Source organism: Carlito syrichta, unplaced genomic scaffold, assembly GCF_000164805.1.
Source record: "Carlito syrichta isolate Samal-C Ts95f unplaced genomic scaffold, Tarsius_syrichta-2.0.1 Scaffold309316, whole genome shotgun sequence".
NCBI lineage: Eukaryota > Metazoa > Chordata > Mammalia > Primates > Tarsiidae > Carlito > Carlito syrichta.
The window spans coordinates 29,018-49,846 of record NW_007253412.1 but is presented as its reverse complement, the minus strand read 5'-3'; the positions used below and the strand labels follow the sequence as shown (position 1 = coordinate 49,846).

The 20,829-nt window shown below is 40.4% G+C and overlaps 1 protein-coding gene across 1 annotated transcript in view; it reads left to right on the top strand.

Annotated features, from left to right (window-relative positions):
* The window catches only part of SMURF2 (SMAD specific E3 ubiquitin protein ligase 2), a 64,987-nt gene that overhangs the window by 16,099 nt on the left and 28,059 nt on the right, over positions 1-20,829 (top strand). The window contains exons 5-9 of the mRNA XM_021717138.1: positions 2,563-2,628; positions 6,807-6,891; positions 10,148-10,231; positions 12,844-13,046; positions 15,504-15,588. Coding sequence (XP_021572813.1) covers positions 2,563-2,628; positions 6,807-6,891; positions 10,148-10,231; positions 12,844-13,046; positions 15,504-15,588 — 523 coding nt within the window. The remainder of the gene's footprint in view (positions 1-2,562; positions 2,629-6,806; positions 6,892-10,147; positions 10,232-12,843; positions 13,047-15,503; positions 15,589-20,829) is intronic.

The following is a 20,829-nucleotide window of genomic DNA, read 5'->3' as shown; positions in this document are numbered from 1 at the left end:
AACTATCTTTTTTTTTCCCCCCCAGAAATATCTTTTTCTTTTTTCTTTTTCTTTTTTGAGTTGGAGTCTCACTCTGTCGCCCAGACTGGAGTGCAGTGGCCACTCCCAGCCACTGCAGCCTCGACCTACTGGGCTCCGGCGATCTTTCCGCCTCAGCCTTCCAAATAGCTGGAACTACAGGTGCGTGCTACCACGCCCGGCTGATTTTTTGATTTATTGTAGAGATGAGGTCTCATCAAGTTGCCCACGTGGGTCTCGAACCTGCGGGCTCAGGCAGTCCACTCACCCCAGCCTCCCAAAGCCACCGAGCCCAACTGGAAATATCTTTTTCAACAGATTTTTTGGTGTTTGTTTTTAGAGAATTATTTTTTATATAATATAAAAGATATTGTTAGCCATTGTTATGGTATTAGTCCCGATGCACATGCTAAACACATAAACTCTAGCTAAGGAAATTAATAAACAAAAAACAGAGTAAATTTAGCATGGACTGTTAACTATATTAAGAGGTGGTTCCTTTTCATGTAGTGTGATGTCATAGCCCAGATATGTAAGTATTGATCTGTTAAAAAGAAGGGAGAAAATTGAGCTAGAAGTTCTGAGTCTAAGGAATTTTAAAGGCATCTGAGAAATTCCTACATTTCTAGGCTGAAGAGTGACCAATTGGAAAGAGAAGACACTGGGATGAGAAAAAACAAACCGCCTATGAAAGTGAACTGTTTTATTCCCCAACCCAGCAGGTAGACTGAAAACTTAGAACTCAGATGCCTGGCATTATCCCTGGTTCATTTTGTCCAGCATTTATTGAACCCTCGGTATGCCAGGCACTGTTGTAAACCCTGGCTGTGTCAGGGTGAGAGGGCATGGGCCCTGTGCTCTGAAAACAAGGCCAGAGGCCTGTCGCAAGGGGTGTACTGTGCTGCAGTGGCTGAGCACTAGAGGGTTGGAGGCTGAGCAGAGGGGAGGGCTTGTTCTGTGGAAGGCCACGGTAGTGGCAGCTTAGGAGTGCCCGTTATTTTTGGCTGAATAGTCAGGGGCTGTGTGGTTAGGGCATGGCTGTTTCTTCCTGCTGCTTGTGAATGTCTTGTTGTATTAACTTGTTTGACTTTTTTCGTGTGTGGTCGTATTTATCAAATATGTGTTGAACACCTGATGTGGTGCTCTACCAAACTGGAATGGAGAATACAAAGACTAAGACACTGTCTCCTCCTTTTATCAAGTTCCAATTGTTTAAGTAAACAGATGGCACACACTAGTAAAAGAATTTGGGCCAGGTGCAGTGGCTCACACTTGTAATCCCAGGACTTGAGAGGAGAAGTGCTTGAGCCCAGGCGTTCAAGACCAGCTCGGCAACATAATAAGACCACGTCTCTACAAAAGATAAAATAATTAGCTAAGCATGGTAGCGTGTACCGATAGGCCAGCTACTCTGGAGGCTGAGGTGGGAGGATTGCCTGAGCCTAGGAGATGGCAGTTGATGTAGTCAGTATCATGCCGTTATATTCCAGCCTGGGCTACGGAGACCCTGACTTAAAAAAAAAGAAAGAATTAAGCTATAAGGACAGAAATCAAAGAAATCAAAGGAAAGCCAACATGCGGTGGTGACATTGCACCTTGCTATAACTTCCAGGGCTCACAGTGTCACGCCTGTTTTACAGTGAGGCATCTGAGAGAACATGTGAGTTGCTCCTAAATGAGTCAGTGGCAGAACTGACTTGAGCCTAGTTCTTACAGTTTATTCTTGTCTTCTTCTTAATATTTATGTTTTGTGTTTGTCATTTGAGATTATTAGGTAAATAATAATGTAACAACTGGCATTTATCAAACACATATGTGCCAGGCACGATCCTGAGATGTTTTTGTGTAATGATCTAATTTAATCCTTAACAAATATGAGGTAGTTACTGTTGTTACTATGAAGAAAACCAAGGCTCAGGGATAAATTGCTTAAGACCAACAGCTATTAAGTGGCCTGCCAATGCTCAGCCCGGAGTGGTCCTAGAGTCTTGGAGAGAAAGGAACTCAGTGTTGGTGATGTAACCATATCGGCATTACTGAACCCTTGAAGTGGCAGGCACATACTTTTGTTTGTTTTTTTAATTTGTTTGTTTGTTTTTGAATCAGAGTCTCACAGTGTCGCCCAGGCTGGAGTGCAGTGACATGATCATAGCTCACTGCAGCCTCGACCGCCTGGGCTCAGGTGATCCTTCCACCTCAGCCTCCTGAGTAACTGGGACCATGTGTTTGCATCACCACATCTGGCTAGTTCTTCTTTTTTCTTTTTTCTTATCTTTTGTAGAGACGAGGTCTCATTATGTTGCCCAGGCTGGTCTTGAACTCCTGGATCAAGTGATCCCCCCATTTTGGCCTCCCAAAGTGCTGTGATTCTAGGCGTGAGTCAGCACGCCCAGCTGTTGTTTCATGATTTTTGAAATCTGCATTCTTTAAGTGATAGGTTTGATTTCCAATAGATTGTGGAAATTTGTCGCTCTATAGATGTTAGAATCTCTGATACCATCTAACTTTTTAATATATATTTTTGTTGTTGTTGATTTCAAATAGATCAGAGGTTGGATCTATGCAAACTTGGGCCAAATGACAATGATACAGTTAGAGGACAGATAGTAGGTAAGTGTGGAATTTAAAGTTATATGAATTGTGGCTTCATTCAAACTGACCTAGATACCTTTTAAATCAAAGTACGTATTTAATTAAATATGAGCCATGTAAAATGTTACAAACAGTGAATCTAGGGTCCAGGTTAGCTTAACTTTTAAAACTGTAATTAAAAATATTGCTGCTCCTAGTTTTGTACAGAACTCTTGATCTTTTAGGAAAGAATTTTATCAAAGTTTAAATATAGTAGAGCACTGAAATAGACTTTACAGATGTTATGTTTTCTGAAAATAATTCTCAAGCTAGTATCTGAGTAAGACTATTCTATTGAACCTTTGTTTAATGTTTAATGCCTTACAGTTCTAAAATCTGTGCCAATTGAAAAAATTAGAATGAGTAATGGTGGTGTAACACTGATTGGAGAAAGGGAGAACTTGTTACCTTTACATGTAAGTTACTTAGTGGCTGGGGATGGTGTTTAGGCTCTCTTGAATTGGCCTGGAAGGAAGGGCTTGATAAGGAATTTCCTGAGACCTCTCTTAAGAATTGATGGATTGAGATTTGATCAAGATGGGTAGTTTGGAAGGACACTGGCCAGGGTACCTTGGAAACTTCTTAAGCTAAAGAAGGAAACTGCAATGGGAATCTTATACTTCATGACAGAGCAGAGTTTTTGAACCAATTGTGAGGGACTTCATTTTACAAGGCAAAGAACTGGGTTCATGTTCACTGCCAGAGCAGCCACATAACAAAGACCTATTTCAGTTAAATTCCAGGAAGTGTCTACACTACAGCAGCATTGGTAATTCCTGTCATTCTTAGACGGAAAATGGGGAAAGCCAATCTCAAAAATAAGTCCTGGCACATGAGACTTGTACTTGTAGTTGTTCCTACTGTATTTGATTTGGTATATTATGTAGTACTTGCCAACTAACGTCCAGGGGTCACAAAATAGTTTTACTAGGTATAAGTTTGCATTTATATAAATAGCAGACTTTCCTTTGCTAGACATAAGAAATATACCTACTAGAGTATACTGCCTAGAAAACAAATATTTTACTTTTAACTATTTGTATGAATGTGTGTGTGTATATATTTATTTAAAGCCCTTGCATGGATCTGGTGTTCATACTAGAACCATAAATGAGAGAGAGGCAGGCTGGACTCAGACATTAGGACTTTGTTCTGTCATTCAGAACCAGACTGAGTTCCAGTTTTTTCAGAATCAGCCCTCCACAAATGTGTGTGTGTGTGTGTGTGTGTGTGTGTGTGTATACATATACATATACATATACATATATATATATATATTTTACAATATCTTTTTTGGAAAATGGAGAAGAGTACACTAGAACACTTAACTTTAAAAGCAGTATGTTCTCTTCTAGTACCTTCTATTTTTTCTTGTTGTTGTTGTTTTGAGTCAGGGTTCTACTCTGTTGTCTGGGCTAGAGTGCCAGAGTACAGTGGCATAGTCATGGCTCACCACAGTCTCAACTTCTTGGACTCAGGCAATCCTTCTGCCTCAGCCTCTTGAGTAGCTGGGACTAGAGGTGTACATCAACACATCTGGCTATTTATTTTTATTTTTGATTTTTGTAGAGACGAGTTCTCACTATGTTTTTCAGGCTGGTCTTGAACTCCTGGGCTCAAGCCATCCTCTTGCCTCGGCCTCCCAAAGTGCTAGGATTACAGGTCTGAGCCACCATGCCCAGCTCCTTATCGTATTTTTACATACATGCATATGTATATATTTTTATGATTTTAATTCCACTGAACATAAAATTTTTATTTAGCTTTCTTTTACTTACAATAACCATTTTTGGTATTTGAACATGCTCATTGTAATTAATGATTTTTAAGGTATGAATTATATAGATACAGCACAGCTTAATCACTGAACTTTTATTTTTTGCTAATATAACATTGAGACTTGCCAATGTTTTTATATACTTTGCTTTATCCTTTTCTAGAATTTTTTTTTGGGGCAGGTCAGAGTCTTACTCTGCCATTCAATTTGGAGTGCAGTGGCATGATCACGGCCACTGCAGCTCTGACCTGCTGGGCTCAGGCAATCCTTCTGCCAAGTAACTAGAACTACAAGTGCGCACCACCATGCCCAGCTAATTTTTTTGATTTATTGTAGAGATGAGGTTTTGCTAAGTTGCACAGGCTGGTCCCGAACTCCTGGGCTCAGACAATCCTCTTACCTCTGCTGGGATTACAGGCATGAGCCACCATGCCTAGCCATATCCTTTTTTAGAATTGCTGTTTTAGGAAAAATATCTTTGAAATTGAGGTGATTGATTCAAGGAGTAAAGACCTCTTCCCTTGTGTTTAAAACTGTTACTTGGCTCTTTCCACCCTTGTGACATTTTTCTTTTTTGTTTTTTATTATAAAATCTAAATATAGACAGAGAACTTTAGAAACACACATCACCAATTATCATCTTGATATATACCTTTTCTATGTATTTTTTTAAAAAATGAGATTATACCTTGTGCAATTTAATATAACCTGTTTTAGTGTCAAAAACATTTTGTTTTGATCCATGGATACACCTCTGTAGCATTTAAAAATATTGCATGGTAGTCCATGGTTGGCATATAATTCATTTAATCAGCCCTTTATTGTTGGCTGTTTAAATTGTTTTAGTATTATGAACAGTGCTTTGGTGAACATAGTATTCCTAAGATTCATTTTATATGTTACTCAAGTTAGGCCATTGAAAAAACACCAGGCTGGGCATGGTGGCTCACGCTTGTAATCCCAGCACTTTGGGAGACTGAGGTAGGAAAATGACTTGAACCCAGGAGATTGCCTACCAGCCTAGGCAACATAGTGAGACCTTGTGTCTCTACAAAAGAAAAAAAATGCAAAAATTAGCCAGGTGTGGCGATGTGTACCTGTAGTCCCAGCTACTCAGAAGACTGAGATGAGAAGATTGCTTGAGCCCAGGAGGTTGAGGCTGTGGTGAGCCAGGATTGTGCCACTGCACTGTAGCCTGGGCAACAGAGTGGGACCCTGCTAAAGTCAATCAATCGATCAATCAAAATAAAAAACACCCAAAAGTTGCTGAAGTGTTTTGTAATATAGCATTCTGGAGCTATAAGTTGATGTCTGTGAAATTCTTTAGCTTTGAATCTTAAGATTATTCTAAACAAAGCTAATGAGAAGGTACATTGTTTCTACTGTGATTGTATTTTGGTAAGCATTTCACTTATTTTAGTTATATAAAACCTGCTGGACATAGTTTTCTAGTACAGTTTTCATGTAACATGTTGTTTACATTCACTGAGGAGGTGTGTTACAATGTTCTCTCTTATAAATGGAACTTACTGTAAAGGACCTTTGTGTTGAACTGTGTGATTTTTCAGAATTTTGCAGAGATGGAGAATCTCAAAATTTTGAGACCCTTCCTTGAATAAAGGGTCCTTATATGTTATACCTTATGTGGTAACTTATTAATTCTTTTAAGAAGTTAGGTTATAGTCAGGTTTGTCTTTACCTCTTCTATTTTTGGGGGAAAGTTACCAAATTAATACTAGAGCAGCAAGGAAGGACTTCAGGGATAGTATGTAACCTGACTTTCTCATTATTTATATAGAGAGTGTGTTAGGTGTCTGTTCAAGGTTATAGTGCTAAGCTGGTTGGTGCACCTGCTCTGGAGTTTATATCTCTTGCTTCCCAGCTTATAGTGGTGGTTTTATACTAACTGGGTGATGGTGTATTGTTAAAGCACCTGGAATCCAAGCTTGTTCTCTTGCTGGAATCCAAGGATTTCCCTCTTGCTAGAATCCTGTATGTTTTAAAGATGGTTAGATGATCAGGAATTAGACTCAAATTAATGTTAACTTTTCAAACTCCTTTGTGCATGAATATACCCTTGATGTATTATGTCTCTTCTGAAGTGCAGTAGTGACTTTACATTGTAATGTCTTGATGGTACAAAAGGAATTAGACTCTTCTCCATGAACATGATAAAGTGTAGAAAACAAACTTCTAATATCACTTTTAAAGGGAAAAAAAATCTATGGGAAAATAAATTACAGATTTTAGTAGAAACCAGGGAATTCATTCTAAAGAATTAAAATAAGCTAAGCCAAACGTCTTCTAAAGATAGACATTTTAGATTGTAGTGCTTCTTTCTTGTCCTGTGACTCTCAGTGATATCTCTGTTGTTTGATAGTAAGCCTCCAGTCCAGAGACCGGATAGGCACAGGAGGACAAGCTGTGGACTGCAGTCGTTTGTTTGACAATGATTTACCAGACGGGTAAGCTAACATCACTCAAGTCATTAGAGAAAGAGGTACATGGTGTCCTCAAAAGAAGTAGAAATAAGGTTGTGTGTATTGTGTACTTAGCTTTCGAAATTGCATGATCAGTTCCAGAACGTAGGTTTCCTTCTACAGATGAGATTAGTACAACAAATTTACAAAATAAGACATTGAATTAGATGTTTTAAAGAGTTTTAACTAGGAGAGAAATGAAATGGCTTGATAGATATACTCTCCTGCAAATATTATCTATTTAATTTAATTTAATTTTTTGAGTTGGAGTCTCACTCTGTCGCCCAGGTTGGAGTGCAGTGCCACGCTCATGGCCACTGCAGCCTCTCTCTATTGGGCTCAGGTGATCCTTCTGCCTCAGCTTTCCAAGTAACTGGAACTACAGGCATGCACCCGGCTAATTTTGTATTATCTATTTAAAAGAAAAAAGCTTTTTTCCCCTCCTAAGACAGCATCTTGCTCTTTTGCCCAGGCTAGAGTACATCATGGCTCTTTGTTAACCTTGAACTCTTAGCCTCAAGCCAGCCTGTCACCTGGGTCCCCCAAAGTGGTGGGATTATAGGCATCAGCCACTGTGCCCAGCCTATAAACTACCTCTTTTGCTGGATTAAATTATTCAAAATAGAGCATACAAGTGCTGAGTTTAGCCGGGCTCGGTGACTCAGCCTGTAATCCCGTGCCTTTGGGAGGCTGAGGTGAGTGGATTGCCTGAGCCTGTGGGTTCGAGACCCGCCTGGGCAGGCGAGACCTCATCTCTACAATAAATCAAAATATTAGCTGGGCGTGGTAGCGCGCACCTATAATTCCGGCTACTCGGAAGGCTGAGGCGCAAGGATCGCTGGAGCCCAGCTGGTCGAGGCTGCAGTAGCTGGGAGCGCCCACTGCACTCCAGTCTGGGCGACAGAGTGAGACTCCAATTCAAAAACAAAAAAAAACAAGTGCTGAGTTTGAAACATTGCTCTATTTAGAGGGATGTGATAGAGAATTTGGGCAATGTTAATTATAACATGTAACAATTATTGAGCACATGTGTGTCAGATACTTTTTTTTATTTTGAGTCGAGGTCTTGCCCTGTCGCCCAGGCTAGAGTGCAGTGGCATGATCATGGCTACTGCAGCCTCAACCTCTTGGGCTCAGGCAATCCTTCCAACTCAGCCTTCCGATTAGCAGGGACTGTGGGCACATGCCACCACACCTGGCTAATTTTTTTTGATATTTTGTAGAGACAAGGTTACATGAGGAACTATAGGTGTACATCACCATGCCTTATACAAGGTCTTGCTATGTTGCCCAGGCTGGTCTCTAACTCCTGGAGTCAAGCTGTCCTCTTGCCTTGGCCTCCTAAGTGTTAGGATTACAGTTGTGAGTCACCATGCCTGACTCAGATATTGTTATAAGAACTTATATACATTCTATCATTTAATTCTCATAGCATCTTGGAAGTCAGTATGTAGCATGTGATTCTGAAATTAGACCACTTGAATTCTGTCCTTACTCTCTGCTTACTGGCTTTATGACCTTAATTTATTTACCTGTGTATGCTTTAGCTTTTATTTATTTATAAAAGAGGATGATTGATAACAGTAAATGCATCATAAACTACAAATCATTCATGTAAAACACTTTAGCATAGTGTCTTGCACATAATCAATGCTTAATAAATCACTAGCTACTATTATTTCCATTGCTACTACTGCTGTTACCCTTGTTCATTTTACAGAGTAAAAAAAAAACTGAGACTCAGAGAAGTAAAGTAATTTGTCTAAGGCCACGTAGTAAGTGACAGAACCAGAATACACAAACCTAAGTTTCATGATCTTTTATTTACCAACCAGTTTTCTCAAGTTGAAAGTCTCATGGTATTTATCACTGCTCTTGTCTTTGTTTGATACTAGTTCTAACACTTTTCTGATTTTATTTTTAACTTTCAAAGTATTAATTACATTCAGTGAGATACAATTTACATACAATGAAGTGCATCCATTTAAAGTGTGTATCTGGTTGAGTTTTCACTCATTTTGACTGACTGATTGATTGATTGAGTTGGAGTCTCACTGTGTCACCCAGGCACGCTCATGGCCACTGCAGCCTCTACCTGCTGGGCTCAGGCAATCCTTCTGCCTCAGCCTTCCAAGTAGCTGGAACTACAGGTGTGTGCCACTACACCCAGCTAATTTTTTGATTTATTGTAGAGACGAGGGCTCGCCATGTTGCCCACGGGTCTTGAACCCGCGGGCTCAGGCAGTCCTCTCGCCTTGGCCTCCCAAAGTGATGGGATTACAGACTTGAGCTACTGTGCCTGGCCTGACTCATTATTTTTGATAGGAAAGTTTACATCTGACTTAAGGTACTTGTTCATTTTGTTAAACTGTTAAAAAATAGCTATCATTAACTATTTATAGATCACTTTAGCTTCTGGATATGTCTGTCAGCTCTTTTGTTGATGTGCAGGAGCTGATGGTATTTTTGAGGAGGAAGTTTCGGATGAAATAATCAATGTTGAGAGAGTACAGCAGTGTAAAGCTTACTGTAGACTTGCCCTATACCACTGTACTGTCATTACCATTCTCTATTACCATCCTCAGGGGAACCCTAGCATCTCTTTGTTTTCTGTTTTTTCATGTCTTTCAACCTCTGCCGATATCTTGGTAGCAGTATCAACATGACCACATCTCTATAGTCATTTGCCTGCTTTTCAGTATGTGAGCTATAATAAAGAGTTGAGGAAAAGTGACATTTTTGATCTTTAAAATGTAGTTTAGGTAGGCTAAACACTTCAAAAAGCTTTCATGTGTTTTTCTAGTGGAATTTAATTTTATAAATAATTATGTGTAATTTTTATTTTTAGACCACCTGAGTTCCAATCCTTACTCTTCTGCTTACTAGTTTTATGACCCTAAGTAATTTTATGACTAATTAGGTTTTTAGGATAGTTGTTTTGCACAATATTTTGGAGGAATTAGTATAATTTAATTGAGTGTTGTTGACATTATTGAAACATTTTCTAAGTTTGTTTGATGGAAAATATTTGTCGTACTTCAGTGTAAATATTTTAGAAGCTTCAGAATTCCACAAAATATATTGTGCAGTTCTAAAATAAGTTGAAAAAATTCTACGTTCTGTGAATTGCTCTTTTAATGTGACATTCTGAGTTATAACAGTAGATGCTTGGTTATTGCACCGAAAGCATTCTCGTCCCAGCTTCCTATTAATGCCTTGTCTCTCAATAATTTTGCTTAAGCTGGGAAGAAAGGCGAACTGCCTCTGGAAGAATCCAGTATCTAAACCATATCACGAGAACTACGCAATGGGAACGCCCAACACGGTAAGAACATACACGTATTTTCCATGGTCTATGCTAGCCACCCTCCTAGAGTCCCTTTTTGTTTTTCTGTCAGCTATGCTAGATTGTTTTTTCTTGGTTTATACTGCTGTAGATCTGCAGATCTCATAGCAAGTGCCGTTGTTGTTGTTATTATTATTATATCTCCTTATCATTGAACTTGACATTATTATTTATTTTTAATAAATAATCAGCCGGGCTCGGTGGCTCAGCCTGTAATCCCAGTGTTTTGGGAGGCCGAGGCAAGTAGATTGCCTGCAAATTTGAGACCAGCCCAGGCAACTTGGCAAGACCTTGTCTCTACAGTAAATAAAAAAAGTTAGCTGGGTGTGGTAGCGCTTGCCTGTAGTTCCAGCTACTTGGAAGGCTGAGGCGGACGGATCGCCAGAGCCCAGCAGGTTGATGCTGGGGTGGCCATGAGCGTGCCACTACACTCCAGCCTGTGGGACTCCAACTCAAAAAAAAAAAAAAAAAAAAAAAATCTTTGATCAGGTGTGGTGACTCATGCCTGTAATCCCAGCGCTTTGGGAGGCTGAGGTAGGACAATTACTTGAGCCCAGAGAGTACAAGACCATCCTGGGTAACATAGAAAGACTTTGTTTCTACAAAAAGTACAAAAGTTAGCCGGGTGTGGTGGTATGTGCCTGTCATCCCAGCTACTCAGGAAGGATCTTTCGAACTCAGGAGTTCCAGGCTGCAGTGAGCTATGATTGCGCCACTGCACTTTAGCCTGGATGATAGAGCAAGACCCCATCTTTTAAAATAGGTTTTAAAAAGGAGCTTCAATAAAGATTGTTTGACAGGTCACCCTGTTACCATGGCTCCAGGTCCTGGGATAGTGCTCAGTAAATATTTGTTGAGTGAGTAAAATGGATAGTTGAGGAGTCATCATATTTCTGGGAATCATCTTTTTTTTTGAGTTCACATTTGAGACTGTTATTGAATGACTTTAGTGAAAAAAAATACACACACACACACACACACACAGATATATATATATATATGTATATATGTATGTATATATATATGTATATATGTATGTATATATATGGTCTCCATTCTTTCATTCACATAGGTGGATGATTATATCATGTTGCGTCCAAGTAAAGTCTGTGGTCAAGCTAACCAAATACTCTGGGGCCATATGGAGGGGCACGGAGATGGTAGAACTCGCAGAGGAGAGCCTGTAGGAGGGCGTTCTCGGGAGGAGAGCTGGAAGAATTGCAGATGCAGTCCCTTTCTTCATGGAGCCTAATGTGTAAAGACAGCCGCAGTAACTTGTGGGAAGTGTAAGGAGGTCTTTCTGAGTAACTGAAAATGGGTAGATAAGTGACTGAGCAAGGCTTCACCCTCTTTAAAGTAAGAGCAAAGTTTGCTTGCCATCTTGCTCAGTGTTTTGTTTTGCTTTTTTTCCCATCTCCTGAGCAGAATTGGCATCAGGTATAGAATATCGTTTTCTAGGCCTACTTTTTATCTGTTGGGAATTAATTGCTGAACTCATTGAATCACTCAGTTTTCTCTGTTACGTTATGATTCTCAAGTAGAAGCTTAGCTCATAGTGCCATGTTATAAAATGCTGCTTTGAGAGTTGTGCTTCTAGTACTAAACTGTCGAGGATTTTATTGAAGTGGAGGTATGCATTTTTATAATATCTGAGTATAAATGAATGTGTACAGTGCTTGTGTCTGTGTTTAAGTAAGCCTGTTTCCTTCTAACTCACTTAACTGATAAAATTAATTTTAATTTCCACATGTTTAGAACTTGATTATTGTTTTAAATGTTTAAAAATAAACTAGTGATTTTCCTTTTATTTTGGGAGAGCTGCAGTAGACTGGAAATTCCTTGGAGAGACAAACTGTCTTCTTTATTTGCCCAGTCAGCATTTATTGAGCCACTCACATATGTATGTTAAGCACTAGGTCCTGGGAATCTTCGTGATAGGGAATAAACTAGACAGGCTCTCTTCTCTCAGAAAATTTTCCAGTGGAGAAGACAGACAAAAACAGGTGCCAGTAAACAGGAAAAATAATGGTTGTTCTGTGGACCTAAGGTGATGTCCTGTCAAATAACTGGGTGACTTTTCTAGACTAGAAAATCTGAGGGACCTTTTAGGTGACAACAATAGACTGATTTGAATGACAGAAAGAGCCAGGCCCAGGGCGAGTGGGAGAAAAGAGTATTCTAGGTGGAAGGAATAGCCACTGCTCTTAGGTGGAAGGATTTCCCATCGTGGCGGAAACACTGGGGAGGGAGGGTGGCGGAAGGCGGGTCTGCGAGGTGAGTTGGACCTGGACCAGGCCGAGCTCGGTGAGCCAAGACTCATGCCTGCAAATATTTGTGGAATTTACATGAAGCAAAATCTACATCAGTGTAGAATCATGTAGATACGTAATTGATGGCATACTCATCACTTGGGTGTCTGGTGCTTAGAGATATTAGGTTTGCTTTTACTCAGAATTCTTGAATCATTATATTTGTGTGAGTCCCTCCACTTTCATTCATAAGTGATTGTTATTGCAGTATATGCATTGTTTAGAGAACTTTCTTTTTGATGTCTACATTGGTAACGTCTTCTCCTTGTTAATTTCCAATAGACCGGCATCTGAATATTCTAGTCCTGGCAGACCTCTTAGCTGCTTTGTTGATGAGAACACTCCAATTAGTGGAACAAATGGTGCAACGAGTGGACAGTCTTCAGACCCCAGGCTGGCAGAGAGGAGAGTCAGGTCACAGCGACATAGAAATTACATGAGCAGGACACATTTGCATACTCCTCCAGACCTACCGGAAGGCTATGGTATGACAACTAGCAAAGGGAAAATAAAGTGTGTTTACTGATTTCAGCTCGCTAAGGAAGTCAGACAGTCAACTTTAAAAAAGTTTTAAATCTGGGTTTAGGGGTTGTATGAAAATAAACATAAAACCTCCCTACTTTGAAAAGTCCTTGAAGTGGTAGAAGAAGACTACTTAACCAACGGTTTGACGTTGGCGAGTCATTTCACCTCAGATTTTGTGCTCTTTTTTAATGAAATGAGGTCCTTAGAGGAGCATGAGACATGGCAGAGGCTGTCCTGTGAGGGGACACTCTGTGAGGGCGGGTGGCATAGTTAGGATAACTGTGGGCATCTGAGATCTGACCTGCCATCCATTTTCTAGACATACATATTGAGAAATACTTTCAAAGGCATACTTATGATGGTATTTACACGTTATATTTGTATCCTCTATATTTTTGGGTTATCTGAGTGATTGGACTGTTGTAAATGGTTTAGTCACTTCTATGTTTGCATAAATGTTGATACTCTTACCCGAGTTCCTAGAAGTATAGGATGTCATGTGGAAGATGACCTGAATCTTCTCCTAGGTGCCTACAGAACTTTCTGAGCTAATCCCATCTTGGGAATGCTTGTCTGTGGTATGAACTCACTGTCCTCTCCTACACCCTTGTCTGCTTATGCTGACTGAAGATAACTAGTGTTGGACTGCCAGGGACACCTAATGACCAGCATTGGGGACTGCCCAGTCTGGTTTTAATTGTTACTCAAGCATGTGTTTAAGCCGTTCTGCAAATGCATGGTTCTGATTTTATTTTTAAATGTATTTCAGCTTTTTAGAAAAAATATGTCCATCAACTGTGTTCTGCTTCAGAGGCTCATCAATAGTACAGTGATTAGATGATTGGCTTGGGTGACAGGCAGACTTAGGTTCATCTCTCGGCTTTGCCGTGGAGCACTGAGCCTTGGTTAACTGCTGAAGTTATTCATTTTTTTTTTTCCTTGTTTTGAGTCAGACTCGCTGTCACCCAGGCTGCAGTGCAATGGCATGCTCACAGCCACTGCAGCCTCAACGTGCTGTTGCTCAGGTGATTCTTCCATCTCAGCCTTCCAAGTAGCTGGAACCACAAGCGTGTGTCACCATGCCTGGTTAATTTTTTGATTTATTATGGAGATGAGGTCTCACCAAGTTGCCCAGGCTGGTCACAAACCCCTGGGCTCCTCTTGCCTCTGCCTCCCAAAGTGCTGGGATTATGTAAGCCACTGTGCCCGGCCTCAATTTTAATCTCTATAAAATTAGGAAAATAACAGTACCAACTGTATGGATTTGTTGCAAGAAATAAACGATGCAATCTCATGTGAAATGTCTGGCATAAAAAGCACTTAGTACACTTTAGCTGTTGTTATCAATGTTCACACCTTAAAATAATTTGTCCCCTGCCATTTTTATATAATTGAAATTATAAGGAAGGCTGTTTGGAGTGGTAGTGGTAATACTTTACAATATTTGCGTGGTTTGGATTTTAAAAAATTGTTTACAACCAAAACATAGAAATAAAGCGGATACCAAGGCTGAAATTATTATAGCTGCCATTCTTAACCTATTTTAAACATGCTTATGTTTATAATTTTTAAAAGTTTAAAGTTATTGATTATAGGTTTATAAACAAATTAGGTTTATACTGATACATATTAGCAGTATATTATTTTTTATATGTTTAAATTTCTTATTAGATTTTGCTTTAAAAAAGTGGTTTTGTTGCTTTAAAAAACCAAAAACCAGAAATCACCTGCAGAAGCTCTGTTGCAAGATCCTTCTCATCTTGCCTCCCTTTTCCTTGCCAAGGGCTCTGGGTTCACTTCACCTTAACTGTCTTCTGCTCAGTGTGTGTACTTGCTCTGAGTCCTCTCCGTTCTAACTGGGTTATTTTCCATTTTTACCCACTCATGGTAGAATGGCCCTCTGCCTCTCATCTGCTTTGCTTCTCTTCAAACCCAGATGTAGTCTTGAGAATACACATTTCTCCAGAGAAGAGAAGACAAATGTTTTGGTATAAGGTTAGGCAGAATAGACAAGCACAATCAGCTTCTATACCCTTCGCCATCTTCCCAATACTGGCCAACCTCTTCCTCTGAGGCCTTGTTTTCTCAAGTCTCCACATTTAACGCAAGTAAAAGATCGTTTCTTTGTTGTTTAATTATTGGTATTGTGACAACCTTATTTTCCTTTTTTTGCTGCAGTGTACTTAGTATTGAGCCTCATTGTAAGGTGAGTTAGCTTTCAGATAGCTGGCCTGTGACGCTTGTCACCGTTTGTAGGATTACTTCCACAGACAAGTCTTGATTTGTGAGGCCCTTTTTTTTGTAGATTGGTAATCTGTAGATTTTTCCCTATTAGTATATCCTCTTAGTATATATGACTATCTTCAAACTGAATGTTCTGAGTGCATTCTTATCATTAGTGTTTATTAATTTTACAGAGCAGAGGACAACACAGCAAGGCCAAGTGTATTTCCTACATACTCAGACTGGTGTGAGCACGTGGCATGACCCACGAGTGCCAAGGTAAGAGCATATCTTAAGTTCTCTTTGTGTGATTGAATGTCCTCTTCACCTGGGAGTTCTTTGATTTTCTTTTTTCTTTTTAATCTCTAACTTCTAAAAATAGTTGATGTAAAAGTTTGGCTCTTTGAATGATAGTCATTTCAGTTTTTACATTTAGTAGACAACCCTACCTACTTCTTTACAGTACCACCCCAGGCCTCCTTCTGTCCCTGCCTAGGCCTTAGCCCCTCTCCCTGTCTCCTCTTTAAAAAAGTGGGGTGGCCAAGTGCGGTGGCTCACACCTGTAATCCCATGCACTTTGGGAGGCTGAGGAAGGAGGATTGCTTGAGCCCAGGAGTTCAAGACCAGCCTGGGCAGCATAGCGAGACCTTGTCTCTGCAAAAAATAAGAAAATATTAGCCAGGCATGGTGACAGATGCCTGTGGTCCAGCTACTTGGGTGGCTGAGGTGGAAGGATCTCCTGGGCCCAGAAGGTTGAGGCTGCAGTGAGCTATAATCATGTTGCTGCACTCCAGCCTGGGCAACAGAGTGAGATTCAAAAAACAAAAAAACAAAAACAAAAAAACCCTGGGTGCATTGACTCATGCTTGTAATCCCAGCACTTTGGAAGGTGGAGGCGAGAGGATTACCTGAGCCTAGGGGTTCGAGACCAGCCTGGGCAACTTGGCAAGACCTCATCTTCAAAAAATCAAAAAATTAACTGAGAGTGGTGGCGCATGTTTGTGGTTTCAGCTAGTTAGAAGTCTGAGGTGGAAAGATCTCCTGAGCCCTGCAGGTTGAGGCTGTGGTAGCCATGAGCATTTCACTGCACTTCAGCCTGGGTGACAGTGAGACTTTGACTCAAAAATAAATAAGTTAATTTAAAAACTTCAGCTGGGTGTGGTGACTCAAGCCTGTAATCCCAACGCCTTGGGAGGCCAAGATGAGAGGATTGCCTGAGACCAGCCTGGTCAACATGATGAGACCCTAGCTCTACAATTAAAAAAATAATAATTAGCCCGGTGTGGTGGTGTGTGCCCGTGGTTCCAGCTACTTGGAAGACTGAGGCTGAAGGATCGTCCGAGCCCAGCATGTCAAGGCAGCGGCGGCTGTAAGTGTGCCATTGCACTCCAGGTTGGTGACAGAGTGAGATTCTGACTCAAAAATAAAAAAGAAAAAGATAAAAGAGGGTTGAAAACATGGATCTTTTAGGAGTTTGGAAGTTGACCTCTGAAAAAACATTAGAAAACATACGCTTTGAAAAAGGGTAGTAGATGTGATATTCTCATTTCTGGTTAGGCTAAAAAAAAAAAGTCTTAAAAAGCCAGGCTTGGGGGGCTCAACCTGTAATCCCGCGCCCTTGGGAGGCTGAGGTGAGTGGATTGCCTGAACCTGTGGGTTCGAGACCCGCCTGGGCAACTTGGTGAGACCTCATCTCTACAACAAATAAAAAAATTAGCCGGGCGTGGTAGCACGCGCCTGTGTTTCCAGCTCCTTGGAAGGCTGAGGCAGAAGGATCGCCGGAGCCCAGCAGGTCGAGGCTGTGGTAGCCAGGAGCGGCCACTGCACTCCAGTCTGGGCGACAGAGTGAGACTCCAACTCAAAAAAAAAAAGTCTAAAAATGTTAACCGTATATAATTGTATTCAATATTATTTTATGTGTTCCTTAATACAATATCTTTTAATGTAGAAAACAACCTTACTTCAGTTTGAATACCAAAACTTGTATATTTGAGCAGCAGGCATTACATTTCCATCTTTACCCACTCATGACTATAGAATGTCCCCACATCCCATCTGCTTTGCTTCTCTTCAAGCCCAGATGTAATCTTGAGAATACACATCTCTCCAGAAAAGAGAAGACAAACATTTTGGTATAAAATTAGGCAGAATAAACCAAAATATCACCATCTTTTAACTTCAAGATGATAAATGGCACACAAGTCAATTTAGTAATTTAACATAATCTTTACATTTTAGAATTTTATAATGAGATTTTCAAACATTACTTAGCAATTTTGAGTTTTTTTCAGATAAGCCGATTCAAAGTACCAGGTAGTTGTTGAAGCTGCAAAAAAGCTTGAATTCTTTTTTTTTTTGAGTCAGAGTCTCACTCCGTCACCCAGGCTGGAGTGTAGTGGCATGCTCACGGCCACCCCAGCATCAACTTGCTGGGCTCAGGTGATCCTTCTGCCTCAGCCTTCCAAGTAGCAGGAACTACAGGCACGCCTGTACCACACCTGGCCAATTTTCTTTTGATTTTATTTTACTTCTTTTTTTGATTTACTTTATTTTATTTATTGTGGAGCTCTCACCAAGTTGCCCAGGCTGGTCTCGAACCCCTGCGCTCAGGCGATTTCTTGTCTCAGCCTCCCAAAGTGCTAGGATTACAGGCTTGAGCCATGCACCCAGCCTCAATTCTAAATCAAGTTCTAAATCAACTATCCTTTGTAGACAGTTCTGTCTTATATGTTAAGTACAACACCCCCCTCCTCCAAACAAAACAAAAACCCCTCACAAAACAACCCACAGAGCACCAGGAGATCTTTTCTGCCTAAAAGCTTATACTCAGGCACTATTATGTGTCTATATCAAAAACAGATGTGACTAGATGATCTTGAGTTACTTTGGTACTATGTAGTTATAAAGAAAACTTACAATGAAAATGTTTTACGAGGTGTTACAGAACTTGGAATCTTTTGAGGGTGGCAATCAAGGGAATTTGCTATCATTTATTCCTGTATCAAAGGTTGCCAATTTTGTGTCTTGATAATATAAGCTATTAGTTTTTAAAAAGTAGAGGGGAGGAAATTTTTCATTTGTTTTTCAAGTTTACTAAAAAAGCCCAAGTGCCTAAGTTTTAAAAATAGAATTGTTATATAAATTATGAAAAGTAAGCCGGGCTCAGTGGCTCAGCCTGTAATGCCGCGCTTTGGGAGGCTGAGGTGAGTGGATTGCCTGAGCACACGGGTTCGAGACCCGCCTGGGCAACTTGGTGAGACTTCATCTCTACAATAAATCAAAAATTAGCCGGATGTGGTAGCTCACGCCTGTAGTTCCAGCTATTTGGAAGGCTGAGGCGGAAGGATTTCCGGAGCCCAGCAGGTCAAGGCTGTGGTGGCCGGGAGTGACCACTGCACTCCAGTCTGGGTGACAGAGTGAGACTCCAACTCAAAAAAAAAAAAAAATAGATGAATAAATTATGAAAAGTATTTTGGATTCTGTTTAACATATTGAGGGTCAGTAATAAGTTTTAACTTTAAAATTTTTAAAAGTAAATTGTAGGAAATATATAGAAGAAAAATGATAATTATTATTTTTACTAAATGATTTATAATAATGAGAATGTTGACCTTGAGTTCTATGTTGAAAGAATAGTATGAAAGCTGGCAACAGAAACTGAGATTGTGATAGATTTCAGCAGTGTTGTTGGTTCTAAGCTCTTATTCCTAAAGAAACATGTCAGTTTTTCATCTGTGAGTAAGGGACTGGTGAAGGTTTTAAAACTATCTCTTGCTGAACAATTTTAAAAATTGCTTTAATTTTTTAAAAAATGTTCCTTTAGATTCAAGGGGTGCTTGTGCAGGTTTGTTACGTGGGTATGTTGTGTAATGCTGAGGTTTGGCGTGGTCCCCAACAGGTCGCTTTACAGCATTTGCCCCTGCCTGCCTCACTCCTTAGCGGTTCCGGTGTTTGTTGTCCCTGTCCTTATGCCTGTGTGTACCCAATGTTTAGCTCCCAGTTATAAGTGAGAACATGTGGTGTCTAGTTTTTGTTTTTTTGGTTTTTTTTTGAGTTGGAGTCTCACTCTGTTGCCAGACTGGAGTGCAGTGGCCGCTCCTGGCCACCACAGCCTCAACCTGCTGGGCTCCGGCGACCCTTCCGCCTCAGCCTTCTGAGTAGCTGGAACTACAGGCGCGCACTACCACGCCCGGCTAATTTTTTGATTTCTTGTAGAGATGAGGTCTTGCCAAGTTGCCCAGGTGGGTCTCAAACCCGTAGGCTCAGGCAGTGTGCTGGCCTTGGCCTCCCAAAGTGCTGGGATTACAGGCTGAGCCACGAGCCGAACCGGGCGGTGTTTAGTTTATGTTAATTCGCTTTGGGCAATGGCCTCCAGCTGTATCCACATTGCTGCAAAGGCCATGGTTTCATTCTTTTTTATGGCTGTGTAGTATCCCACGAGGTATAAGTACCACATTTGTATGATCCAGTCCACTGGTGTTGTGTATTGGCACCTATTTTGAGTAACGATTGTGTGAAATAATGCTCTGAATTTTGTTGCTTATTCTCTGTGCTCCAAATTACCTCTAAAGTTTTTATTTTGTTTTGAAGGATCCTTTAGTAATTGTGCCTTTTGTATGTAGGATTTTTGATCAAAGCAGACTATAAATATTCAGATTCTATTAAAATGTAATCACTTTTCCAGGATATTTATGAAATTGCATGTTAGACTTGAAAGCAAACTTTATTTAAAGATATCCAGTATACTTAGATTTATTTGAGGAATCTCATTTTACTGCGTTTTGCATTTTTCTTTAAAACAGTGATTAATGCCTCATTTTCATTTTAACAAGTATTGCATACGGATGAAGTCTTGAAATACAGATCTATATTACTTTTTATGACTGCTTAACATTCCACTTTTCTTTGACCAGTTACCTAATTAGACATAAAGATTACTTCTAGTCAGGCATGGTGGCTCATGCCTGTAATCCCAGCACTTTGGGAGGCGGAGGCGAGAGGATTACTTGAGCCCAGGGGTTCGAGACCAACCTGGACAACTTGACAAGACCTCTTCTCTACTGTCAATCCAAAAATTAGCCTGGCGTGGTGGTGCACACCTGTGGTTCCAGCTACTTGGAAAACTGAGGTGGAAGGATCGCCTGAGCCCAGCAGTTTGAGACTGCAGTGGCTGTGAGTGTGCCACTGTACTTCAGCCTGAGCAACAGAGTGAGACTCCAACTAAAAAAAAAAAAAGATTACATCTAGTTTTTTTCTCTTTTAAGTGCTACAGCACTTCTAGTTTTGTGTTGTAGCACTCTCTCATATATGACTGTAGACTTACAAAATTCCAAATAAAATGATTTGCAATCAAATTTTGCATTCTATCAATAGAATTATTCATTCTTTGACTTCAGTAATTGGTTTTTATTTCTAAAAATTGCACTTAAGGCCGGGCTCAGTGGCTCAGCCTGTAATCCTAGCACTTTGGGAGGCCGAGGTGAGTGGATTGCCTGAGCCCGTGGGTTTGAGACCCACCTG